At 39.1% G+C, this 13,383-nt stretch overlaps 1 protein-coding gene across 1 annotated transcript in view; it reads left to right on the forward strand.

The window, feature by feature from the left end:
• Positions 1-764: 764 nt before the first annotated feature.
• The window catches only part of LOC128687780 (uncharacterized), a 214,030-nt gene continuing 201,411 nt past the window's right edge, over positions 765-13,383 (forward strand). Inside the window, exon 1 of the mRNA XM_070083680.1 lies at positions 765-1,237. Within this exon, the coding sequence (XP_069939781.1) occupies positions 1,150-1,237 (88 nt within the window). The 5' untranslated portion in view covers positions 765-1,149. The remainder of the gene's footprint in view (positions 1,238-13,383) is intronic.

Raw genomic sequence — 13,383 nt, forward strand, 5'->3', positions numbered from 1 at the left:
GACAAAAAGAAAAAAAATAGACACGAATACAGAACCTATCGGAATGGAAATGTATATATATATATAGTGGAAGTCGTTGCTCTCACTGTCAACGGCTGCATTTTGACACTTGCAGACTCGCAAAAGAATATTTCTTGCGGATTTCTTACAAGAAGTGACAAAAACACATTCATAAGCTTTAAACAATAACAAATGCATGCACGATAGTTGTCTTTATGTCTGCAACATACTTTTTTATACAAGTCTCCTGCAACTGCAAAAGAAGTAATAAGCGCGTATGTCTCTGGCATCTTTGGCAGCGCCATTGCACGTAGCTCTCCACAAGATACTTTGCTTTGCCTCTCTTGTCAATGCTCTCGGCCACATCTTCTTTTCCTCAGCCTCCTCCACCACTGCCACGAGTTTTCCCCAGGAAGTTCCGCCATGGCCAAGTACAACCCTGCAAAAGAAAAACACATTGATTCTCCTCCTTGTGGGCCGCAGCGCTGTTGAGGCGGTGAAGGGATAGCGCAAGCGCTCTCTCCTGCCTCCTAACATCCAGAGGAAAGAGAATTATTGATTCTCTCTTTTGTCTCTGGAATGCTATCTTAATGATGAAAAATGTCATCCGTCTTAATTCTGATCAACTGCCGAGGTCATTCTATAAATCTAACCTTCATGAGGGTTAGTTCCGGTGATAAATATCCTAGAAATACGACCTTTGGCAACTTGTGGTATCCAGTCTTACCATGGGTGCACTAGCGGCTCCAGCCTCTAGTGTGGGTTGACGCAGTCTTGGGTGAGTTTCTCACGCTCTCCGTCTGGCTCCTCCGCTTGACGAAGACTAATCTTGCACTGAGGCTGCGAGCCACCTCAAATTTTCATGGTGTATTTAATTACATTCAGTGTTGCAACAAATTGTTAATGACGCTACCGGCGTACCCGTTTAGGGTAGTTTCAGTAAATACGGTAGGCCTGAGTGAAAGGGGATGTTTGGGAAGTGTTTCACCTAAGTAGCATTAACCATCATACTGCTAGATCTTGAATTCTTTCCGCAACGTGTGACAATGGGGGATTACCATAGAAAAATTTAACCTCCAGAGGATAAACAGACATTCGAGCTAGTGCAAAGAGGGGAAGTCGCAGACAGTAGTGTTAATACTAGCGGAGATGATAAGTTACTTGATGTTTACCAAGTCAAATCTCAAGATGACCCAGCTGCCGTGGCTCCTCCTAAGCATCTTGCTTCTCCTGCGAGGTAAGATACATCACGGAAGGCTGCTCGTCCTGTGTGTCAATGTCAGGATCGGAAGATCTTAAAGGGGATAAGGTGCTTGAAGGAAGGTCTTTAGTAGACTGCTAATTTCGGAATAGTGTCAGTCCTTAGAACCATCGATCTCTCTTCAGTGTTTTATGATCCCCCTTCCCCCCCCAAAAAAAAAAATTACTCGCGCGCACACACACACAAACAAACATACACACACATGCACATAGGCACAGGCACACACACACACACACACACACACACACACACACACACACACACACACACACACACACACACACACACACACACACACCAGATGCACACACACAGATACACACACACAGATACACACACACACACACAGTCATGAAGAATGGGGAAGGGCAAAGAAGACCGCAGATGGAGTACAGTGTAGGGGCCAGAGACTACAAACCTCACTCAAGGAAAAGGATCTTGGGGTGAGTATAACACCAGGCACATCTCCTGAGGCTCCCATCAACCAAATAACTGTTGCAGCATATGTGCTCCTGGCAAACCTAAGAATAGCATTCCGACATCTTAATAAGGAATCATTCAGGACCCTGTACACCGTGTATGTCAGGCCTATATTGGAATATTTAGAACCAGTTTGGAACCCACACCTACAGCCAAGCATGTAAGGAAATTAGAGAAAGTCCTAAGGTTTGTAACAAGACTAGTCTCGGAGCTAAGGGGCATGTCCTACGAGGAGAGGTTAAGGGAGATCGACCTGACGACGCTGGAGGACAGGAGAGATAGGGGGGATATGATAACGACATATAAAATACTGAGAGGAGTTGACAAGGTGGACAGAGACAGGATATTCCAGTGATGGGACACATCAACAAGGGGTCACAATTGGAAGTTGAAGACTCAGATGAATCACAGGGATGTTAGGAAGTATTTTTTCAGTCACATAGTTATCAGAAGTGGAATTGTCTGGAAAGTAATGTAGTGGAGGCAGGATCCATACATAGCTTTAAGAAGAGGTACAATAAAGCTTATGGAGCAGGAAGATTGACCTAGTAGCGACCAGTGAAGAGGCGGGGCCAGGAGCCGTGACTCGATCCCTGCAACCACAACTAGGTGAGTACAGACACACACACACAAACGCAGACACACACACACACACAGGACCTAGTAGCGTTCAGTGAAGAGGCAGGGCCAGGAGCTGAGTCTCGACCCCTACAACCACAAATAGGTAAGTACACACACACACACACACACACATATATATATATATATATATATATATATATATATATATATATATATATATATATATATATATATATATATATATATATATATATATATATATGAAATTCATACATTACTGAACTAGTTGGCCGTCCCTATAAGAGACGTGACTCAAAGAAAGAAAACTCTTTCACAGACACTCATTCCCTTGGTTGCTGTCATTCCTCAAGTGCACGGGCATCCCAGTTCAAATTTTGTACCGAACGATGACATTTTCACACTCTCTTCAGAATACATTTCCCACATGCATAATTTGCAACTAAATGATCTATTAAATGAAGGAAATAATATTCACCATCATTCTCTCCATTGCCGTCATTATCCGATTATCCAAGTACCATAACGCCCCCAGGCATTGTAATTTTCGCCTGCTTTTTGATACGAGGTATTAGAGATACCCTCCCTCTCCTCTGATCAAACTTGATTACCTCTCATTCCCCAGGTGCAGAATGACTCCTATTGGTTTAACGGTATCCCATGAATATACTACTACGACTACTACTACTAATAATAATAATAATAATAAAAATATTGGGCATCTTTTCGTCATCAAAATAAAATTAGCTAATAATTCATCCTGAATCTCTTTATTTAAATTTCACACTCTAACAGCACGTCAAACCTCAAGAACCACTCACTTGCATACCAATTTAACATGCTCACACACTTCTGTTGAGTGTTGATGCTCCTACTTTGTAGTAAACTTTTCTCACCCTCCTTACAACCCACCCTTAGACGCCCCCTAAATCACATACAAACTCCCACACACTCACGCACACGCACACGCAAACGCTCAAAGATACGATATGATGAGGCTAGCTAGCGCAGCCAGGAGTGAACCCTGTAGCGGCTAACTGAGAGGCGGGGCTAGGAGCTGAGACTCGACCCCTGCAACAAGAGATAAGTAAGTAAATACGTGAGTACATTTACACACACACACACACACACACACACACACTGTCATACAAAATATCAAATTTTTATATAATTTTAATAAACATATTATAAAGAAATCTTAACGGGAATAAATCTTTCTTTATAACTTAGTAACGTACCTTAACATTGTTAAATGTAATTTAATACTGCCTAATATAAGTGAGATCTGCTTATGTTAAATTAGTAATATTTATCAATATATATTAATTTCGTAATGCACATTCTTAATTTCGACTGTGAATATAATTTTATCGCCTATTTGTAATAATTATATATCAAGAAAAAGTTAAATAAGTTACGTAGAATGACTTCCAAAGAGTTCTTCGCAAATTATAGTAAGGAATAACTTTAAATTTCAAAGATTTTGAATTCAAAAGATTTATCTCTAACAGTCCTCGGTCAACAGTCTGTGGTATATCAAAATATATATGTGTGAGATTTAAACCTCCGTACACTGGTTGCCGACCACCTGGATAAATCATACAGAACAGGACTTGGAAGCTAGACATTATGAACTAACATTATGTTAGCCTGTTAAGTTTAACTATTGTTCAGTGCACTGGGATTGTTAATGCTGCTAGTCTGCTGTACACTAATAACAAGACTACTTAATGACTGTTGTTCAGTGCACTGGGGTTGTTAATGCTGCTAGTCTGCTGTACACTAATAACAAGACTACTTAATGACTTAAACTGACATTAAAATATACCATTCGTAAACATTCGTACTCGCGTAACCACTCAATGACCGACACTGCACGATCAGCGTCTTGGAGAGTTAGTCTTCACACAAGGAGCTTTGGATGTTCTAGCAGTGTGTTGCTATCTTATTCTATATGATGATTACACAGTGAGAACAGAAGCTAGCTATGTTCCCTTATTATATTCCATCACGCAGGATGGGACTCGTACAGTATGTTGATATCTGTCAGACTGAAATGGGATACTTTAATGCAGCAATGAAGATATTGTCAAACATTTCATGGACTGTAAACGAATAAACAGAAAAATGTTCAGGAGGCTTGAACCGTGGTCCTGGTGGTGGCAGAAGCCTCGCTGGACAGTGGTAAAAACTCTGGACCTGCCACGACCAGGGCCACGGTTCGAACCTCCCATCCATCTTTCTGTTTATTCATTTACGGTAGTTTATTACGACTTAAACTGAGTTCATTGACTATTTGGCTTTGAGGGACCTAAGGATAGATTTACTGCGAAAGCTACTGAGCTGTGGGAGAGTCAGTATGTCACGGTGCCGCTGACGGAGACATGAACAGAATTTGTTTCCGGATCTCTCCTATTAGAAACCTCGTAGCTCGGGGCCACGGCTCGAGCCTCCTGTATACCTGGAGAGGGTTTCGGGGTCAATACTCCAGGTCTGAGACCAGGCCTCGAGGTGGATCAGGGAACATATACGCAAGTGAGCAGGAGCGGATGAGCCTAGTTACACCAGTGAAACCACCTTGTGGGACACAATATCCGTGCAGATGAGAAGACTAGCTGTAACTTCAGCTCATAATCATTCAAGCTGAGATCGCCCCATGATAGAAAAATACTGCTGCAGCTATGCTAAGAGGTGCAAGCTGTGCTAATGAAAGTGATTTTCTCTTAGCATTTCCCATCTATGTGATTGGCTCGTATCTTGACCTGCGGTTTCTTCACATTGCCCCAATTCAGACTGATTACAATGTATTTTCGATAAAGTGGTAGCCTCTCAGTACAGTTTGCATGATGTGAAATGTTCAAGTTTCAAAGGTTGGCACGTTGGACACAATGAAGTCAACCAGAACATGAGATGCTTTGCTACAGCCTCCTGCCCAGCCCAGAGAGAACCTCGATCTTTACTACCCAGCACCCTGGATGCGCCTTGCTACTGTCCTGATGGGATCACATTATATCTCTGGAAGAATGGAAGACTGCTGGTGTGGGCTTGTATTGGGCATCTGTCCTGACCGACATCTACATTCATTATTGTGCATGTCATCAGGACGATGCTGCTAATCACAAAGAAGTTCACAAGCTCAAGTATAGGGACTTGGCTCACCAGTTACACTTTATCTCAAAAGGATCAGAAGCAGTTGGCTCCTGAGAAAACATGCTATAGGTTTCCTTATGATGCAGGGCTCCAGGCTCCCAGTCGGCCACCTTTCTTTTCCCCATATATATATATATATATATATATATATATATATATATATATATATATATATATATATATATATATATATATATATATATATATATATATATATATATATATATATATATATATATATATATATATATATATATATGCAATAAGATCACAGTAAACAGGTGATTTCAGAATATGCAAAACAACCACTCTGAAAGAATAGAGAAATTCCAAGCGCTTTCGTGACTACTCACATTATCAAGGAACTATGAAAGTAAAGCATCCAAGGAAGCTATATAAGGGGTCTGGCCAGCACCTCACTATCAGATCCCACAACGGTTAAACACCTGACGCGCGCCGAGCCAACTTGGATAGGTCCTTTGCACAACTCACCCACAAACTATTCTACCCAAGAAAATTTAAAAATTATTTGTCCAGTGTATTATTAAATTCTTCCCAAATTCTATTAATTATAAATATATCTAATTTATATAACCCAAAGGAAATATTCATATTATTGTCAAAACTGCTTTTTATGAAACAAGATTCAATTATATTCCTGTCGACCATGGACTTGCTTGATACTACTTTCTCAACTTTTTGAAAATCAATTGAATGGTTAAAATCTCTTACATGAATAAATAGAGCATTGGAATCTTGTCCAGTTCTAATGCTATATTTATGTTGTTTTAATCTTAGTTCGAGATTTTTACCAGTTTGACAGTAATAAACTTTATCGCAAATTTTACAAGGAATCTTATAGACACATCCATCAGCATTTTGGGGGGAATTCTTTATCAAAAGTTTTTTTACTGTATCAAGATTTTTTAATACAACTTTATTATTAAAAGTCTTAAGAAGAGAAGGCATAACAACCAAGTTTTCATGGTAAGGGAGAACCAACATATTTTTAGTTGAATAAGGCTGGTTGTCCCTTTTTGGATTGTAAAAAGTATTTCTAGCAACTTTAAAAGATTTATCAATTACATTTCTTGGGTATTTTAAATCATTACCTATTTCATAAATTTTGGATATTTCCTCATCTATGAACTCAGGACTACAAATTCGTAAAGCTCTCAAAAACATTGGTTAGTTTTGATGTTACTTCTTTGTTTACGAAAGTTCCTGTTGATGATTTATTAAGTTTCTTATCTGAAGAACTCGTTAACTATGATTTACCATTGCCAGTTCCTACTATCATTAAACTTATTAAACTTTCCATTTTTACAATCTTTACTTTTTACAATCCAAAAAGGGACAACCAGCCTTATTCAACTAAAAATATGTTGGTTCTCCCTTACCATGAAAACTTGGTTGATATGCCTTCTCTTCTTAAGACTTTTAATATTAAAGTTGTATTAAAAAATCTTGATACAGTAAAAAAACTTTTGATAAAGAATTCCCCCCAAAATGCTGATGGATGTGTCTATAAGATTCCTTGTAAAATTTGCGATAAAGTTTATTACGGTCAAACTGGTAAAAATCTCGAACTAAGATTAAAACAACATAAATATAGCATTAGAACTGGACAAGATTCCAATGCTCTATTTATTCATGTAAGAGATTTTAACCATTCAATTGATTTTCAAAAAGTTGAGAAAGTAGTATCAAGCAAGTCCATGGTCGACAGGAATATAATTGAATCTTGTTTCATAAAAAACAGTTTTGACAATATGAATATTTCCTTTGGGTTATATAAATTAGATATATTTATAATTAATAGAATTTGGGAAGAATTTAATAATACACTGGACAAATAATTTTTAAATTTTCTTGGGTAGAATAGTTTGTGGGTGAGTTGTGCAAAGGACCTATCCAAGTTGGGTCGGCGCGCGTCAGGTGTTTAACCGTTGTGGGATCTGATAGTGAGGTGCTGGCCAGACCCCTTATATAGCTTCCTTGGATGCTTTACTTTCATAGTTCCTTGATAATGTGAGTAGTCACGAAAGCGCTTGGAATTTCTCTATTCTTTCAGAGTGGTTGTTTTGCATATATATATATATATATATTTATATATATATATATTTATATATATATATATATATATTTTATTTTATTTTATTATCACACCGGCCGATTCCCACCAAGGCAGGGTGGCCCGAAAAAGAAAAACTTTCACCATCATTCACTCCATCACTGTCTTGCCAGAAGGGTGCTTTACACTACAGTTTTTAAACTGCAACATTAACACCCCTCCTTCAGAGTGCAGGCACTGTACTTCCCATCTCCAGGACTCAAGTCCGGCCTGCCGGTTTCCCTGAATCCCTTCATAAATGTTACTTTGCTCACACTCCAACAGCACGTCAAGTATTAAAAACCATTTGTCTCCATTCACTCCTATCAAACACGCTCACGCATGCCTGCTGGAAGTCCAAGCCCCTCGCACACAAAATCTCCTTTACCCCCTCCCTCCAACCCTTCCTAGGCCGACCCCTACCCCGCCTTCCTTCCACTACAGACTGATACACTCTTGAAGTCATTCTGTTTCGCTCCATTCTCTCTACATGTCCGAACCACCTCAACAACCCTTCCTCAGCCCTCTGGACAACAGTTTTGGTAATCCCGCACCTCCTCCTAACTTCCAAACTACGAATTCTCTGCATTATATTCACACCACACATTGCCCTCAGACATGACATCTCCACTGCCTCCAGCCTTCTCCTCGCTGCAACATTCATCACCCACGCTTCACACCCATATAAGAGCGTTGGTAAAACTATACTCTCATACATTCCCCTCTTTGCCTCCAAGGACAAAGTTCTTTGTCTCCACAGACTCCTAAGTGCACCACTCACTCTTTTTCCCTCATCAATTCTATGATTCACCTCATCTTTCATAGACCCATCCGCTGACACGTCCACTCCCAAATATCTGAATACGTTCACCTCCTCCATACTCTCTCCCTCCAATCTGATATTCAATCTTTCATCACCTAATCTTTTTGTTATCCTCATAACCTTACTCTTTCCTGTATTCACCTTTAATTTTCTTCTTTTGCACACCCTACCAAATTCATCCACCAATCTCTGCAACTTCTCTTCAGAATCTCCCAAGAGCACAGTGTCATCAGCAAAGAGCAGCTGTGACAACTCCCACTTTGTGTGTGATTCTTTATCTTTTAACTCCACGCCTCTTGCCAAGACCCTCGCATTTACTTCTCTTACAACCCCATCTATAAATATATTAAACAACCACGGTGACATCACACATCCTTGTCTAAGGCCTACTTTTACTGGGAAAAAATTTCCCTCTTTCCTACATACTCTAACTTGAGCCTCACTATCCTCGTAAAAACTCTTCACTGCTTTCAGTAACCTACCTCCTACACCATACACTTGCAACATCTGCCACATTGCCCCCCTATCCACCCTGTCATACGCCTTTTCCAAATCCATAAATGCCACAAAGACCTCTTTAGCCTTATCTAAATACTGTTCACTTATATGTTTCACTGTAAACACCTGGTCCACACACCCCCTACCTTTCCTAAAGCCTCCTTGTTCATCTGCTATCCTATTCTCCGTCTTACTCTTAATTCTTTCAATTATAACTCTACCATACACTTTACCAGGTACACTCAACAGACTTATCCCCCTATAATTTTTGCACTCTCTTTTATCCCCTTTGCCTTTATACAAAGGAACTATGCATGCTCTCTGCCAATCCCTAGGTACCTTACCCTCTTCCATACATTTATTAAATAATTGCACCAACCACTCCAAAACTATATCCCCACCTGCTTTTAACATTTCTATCTTTATCCCATCAATCCCGGCTGCCTTACCCCCTTTCATTTTACCTACTGCCTCACGAACTTCCCCCACACTCACAACTGGCTCTTCCTCACTCCTACAAGATGTTATTCCTCCTTGCCCTATACACGAAATCACAGCTTCCCTATCTTCATCAACATTTAACAATTCCTCAAAATATTCCTTCCATCTTCCCAATACCTCTAACTCTCCATTTAATAACTCTCCTCTCCTATTTTTAACTGACAAATCCATTTGTTCTCTAGGCTTTCTTAACTTGTTAATCTCACTCCAAAACTTTTTCTTATTTTCAACAAAATTTGTTGATAACATCTCACCCACTCTCTCATTTGCTCTCTTTTTACATTGCTTCACCACTCTCTTAACTTCTCTCTTTTTCTCCATATACTCTTCCCTCCTTGCATCACTTCTACTTTGTAAAAACTTCTCATATGCTAACTTTTTCTCCCTTACTACTCTCTTTACATCATCATTCCACCAATCGCTCCTCTTCCCTCCTGCACCCACTTTCCTGTAACCACAAACTTCTGCTGAACACTCTAACACTACATTTTTAAACCTACCCCATACCTCTTCGACCCCATTGCCTATGCTCTCATTAGCCCATCTATCCTCCATATAATATATATATATATATATATATATATATATATATATATATATATATATATTATATATATTTCACAGATAGCCCACACATAGGAGACCGAAACATATGGCGACGTTTCAGTCCTACGTGGACCATTAACTAGTCACACAAAGAAAAACGAAGGAAAGGAGCCAGAAAATATACGAAAGGGGGAGTGGCAATGAAAAAAGGGGCAGAGGGTGAAGTGTTAACAAAGAAATAATAATAATAATAATAATAGTAGTAGTAGTAGTAGTAGAAGTAATAGTAATAGTACTAGTAGTAATAGTGGAGGTAATCTATAGGAACAAGAGAACAGAGGAGAACTGCAGGAGAGCTAATAGCTTGTCGGGGTAGGACCGTACCTTTGGAGCGAAGTCGTCTTCACTGACACCAATGAAGACGGTCCTCTGGGATGCTACTGCTTGGAAACTAGAAAGAAAACTTTAAGAGGAAACGGAACCGTTAATGATACTCCTAACTGTATACGGATTAGCAGCCAAAGTGTGCAAGAAAAGTGATCAATTCTCTCAGAGTGCAAAACATTTCACAGGCTTCCATTTTACAACAACAAAACAGAATGGTAATACCTTCCTGGATGGTTCTGCTCTACTAACTTTTATCTATTCCCACACTATATTTTTTTTATATTTTATATGGAGGATTTATGCCTGAATCCTGCTTAACGTTGGTAGATTGAGTTTAATCTAGTTATTATTGTTTATTTTAAATGAATTATGTTTTTTGATAGAATAAATATTGAGGAATTATAGAAGCATTTATTGCTTGCACTTCTAGTTTTGTTTTGTTAATAATCACCATATTTATATACTTGATATTAAAATTCATATACTGTTATTAACTATAATTGCTAATATTTTTAAAGCAGTTTAATTAAATCCTTGAAAAACGTATGTTCGTGAATGAAAATCATAAAGGCTATTATTGTATATCGTAAATATCACCGGAGAACACTACGATCCCATAGGGATTTTTCATAGCCTGAGAAATGGTAGGTAATCTGGCTTAATCACAGGAGTAGGAGGATAGCTGCAACTCTTTGGATCAAGAACACTTCACCAGCGTCAAGGTATGTAATCAGTCCACCTTCTTACACCTAGAGCGTGACGATATCAACGCTTCACCAGCTGCCTGACTGATCAGAGACATGGCCGCTGTTAGCGGACGGAGGATCAAGCTTTCACCACAAATACTACTGAATAAGTTTAGCTCTTCTTGAGATACGCCGCAATCAATAAGACATCGATTTGTTTGGTGGTGTCAGCCGCCGCGCGTGTAGTGAGGACAGACACACTGTATTTACCGTGAAAACTTTATCACGATGCTTACTCCAAAACTGAACATTATTAAGTATGCTGTATCACGTACTTGATAAAAGTCTAATGATTGACGAAAAGCCGTAAAAAAGGTTGCGCTGTAAACTATGTTCTTGCACTCTCTCTCTACGCTCCTGTTCATTTGCACTTGTCTGTTACTATGTTAACCTATAGGTTAGGTAAGGTCTGTCAGGAAGCAAAGCAAGCGTTTCCTGACGCTGGACTTATTCATATGATGACCCGCCACTGTGCGCTTTTGGTCATCTGACCGAGGCCTTCAGCTGGCTTACCAGTCCACCCCTCTAAAAATTAATGATTATAACTATTTTTGTTAACCCACGGAATTTTATTTTTTTTTATTGTGAAAATTGAAATTCAGTATATAAAAAACAATGTTGATATTAAAGATGCAATTTTTCAGCAAAGTAACTCAGTTACTTTTAATAAAACCATCACCACTGCCATCATTACGCTTTCATACCACGGTATATAAGATGAATAAAATAGATGGGCAACCTTTTGAGGATCTTTATTTCCAAAATCATTTGCCTATGCAGTGGATTTCTTCAGTCAAACACAGCTGATTAAAACAGGAGACAGCAGAAGCGGTGGAGAGACTCCATGTACTCACCAATGTATGTACCATTATATCACCATTATTATACCTTTCCTGGAATATTAGCTTCAGGAAGAAATCCAAATATTCTTCCTTGAAGCCTTTTTATCCACGAGGCTATGGGTCCCACAATTACACCAGAGGTGGACATCATATATATATATATATATATATATATATATATATATATATATATATATATATATATATATATATATATATATATATATATATATATATATATATATATATATATATATATATATATATATATATATATATATATATATATATATTATACATACATACACAGCCTGTCGCCTCTCATATTTGTGAAGTGGTGAAGGTCTGAGGACGGGAACATCTTTAGTAAAGGTGATCTAAAGTGAACGCAGTGATCAAGGTCTGAGGGCAAGAACGTTAACAGTGAAGTGAGTGCATTATTCTTATATTCCACAATAAACTAGCTAATCTGGCTGCAAGACCTAACCCGCAGGAGTCATAGAGCGCCTGAGTCTCGAGAGACAAGCAGGTCTGATACGAGGAAAGAGGAGAGGGTATTTCCAAACCCTTGGATCAAGAGTTCCACACCAGCACCCCACGTCCCACTCTTGAGACAGGGCTTCAACGCCTTCAACTATACAGTTCCCGGGGGAGTCTTCGATAAGAACATAAGAAAGAAGGAACGTTGCAGCAGTCCTACCGGTCCATGCGAGGTAGGTCCAAGTCTCCTACCGGCTTAAGCCAATGACCCAACCTAGTCAGGTCAGGTCACATTCACTTAAGGAAGGAGCAAGGCTTCAGATGTAGCAGCACAAGCTAATCAGGTCCAAATCACACCCACCCGCACTCACTCGTGTATTTATCTAACCTATTTTTAAAACTACACAACGTTTTAGCTTCTATGACGGTACTCGGAAGTTTGTTCCACTCATCCACAACTCTATTACCAAACCAGTGCTTTCCTGTATCCTTCCTAAATCTGAAATTTTCCAACTTAAAAACCATTGCTACGAGTCCTGTCTTGGCTAGATATTTTTAGCACGCTATTTACATTCTCTTTAGTTATTCTGTCAGGAGGAACGCCTTCCGCCTAAACAAAAGAATGGAAAAATAAATAAATGAATTACTTGAGGAATAATAGCAAAGATAATGAGGCGGTGTTCGTCTGATGCTCTGGAATTCCTGTCACTACTTGTGATACCACAATTCAGATTTCAGAGGCGAGGAGTCGTAATGCTCCATTACGTCCTATAGACAGGGATCTTGCTCTGATTAACTAGCGTCTACCCTGCTTGACCAGGCCAGCAGCAGACCTGATAATAAAGAAAATACCATAAGGTTAGGTAAGTATAGCATTGAAGAATGAAAAAAGGGTGGTATTCTAATTCAGTGCCATTACTGGTAACCAGGTAACTCAGTAATAGTGAGCAGAAATA

This window comes from Cherax quadricarinatus, chromosome 10 (assembly GCF_038502225.1).
Source record: "Cherax quadricarinatus isolate ZL_2023a chromosome 10, ASM3850222v1, whole genome shotgun sequence".
In the NCBI taxonomy this organism is placed as follows: Eukaryota; Metazoa; Arthropoda; class Malacostraca; order Decapoda; family Parastacidae; genus Cherax; species Cherax quadricarinatus.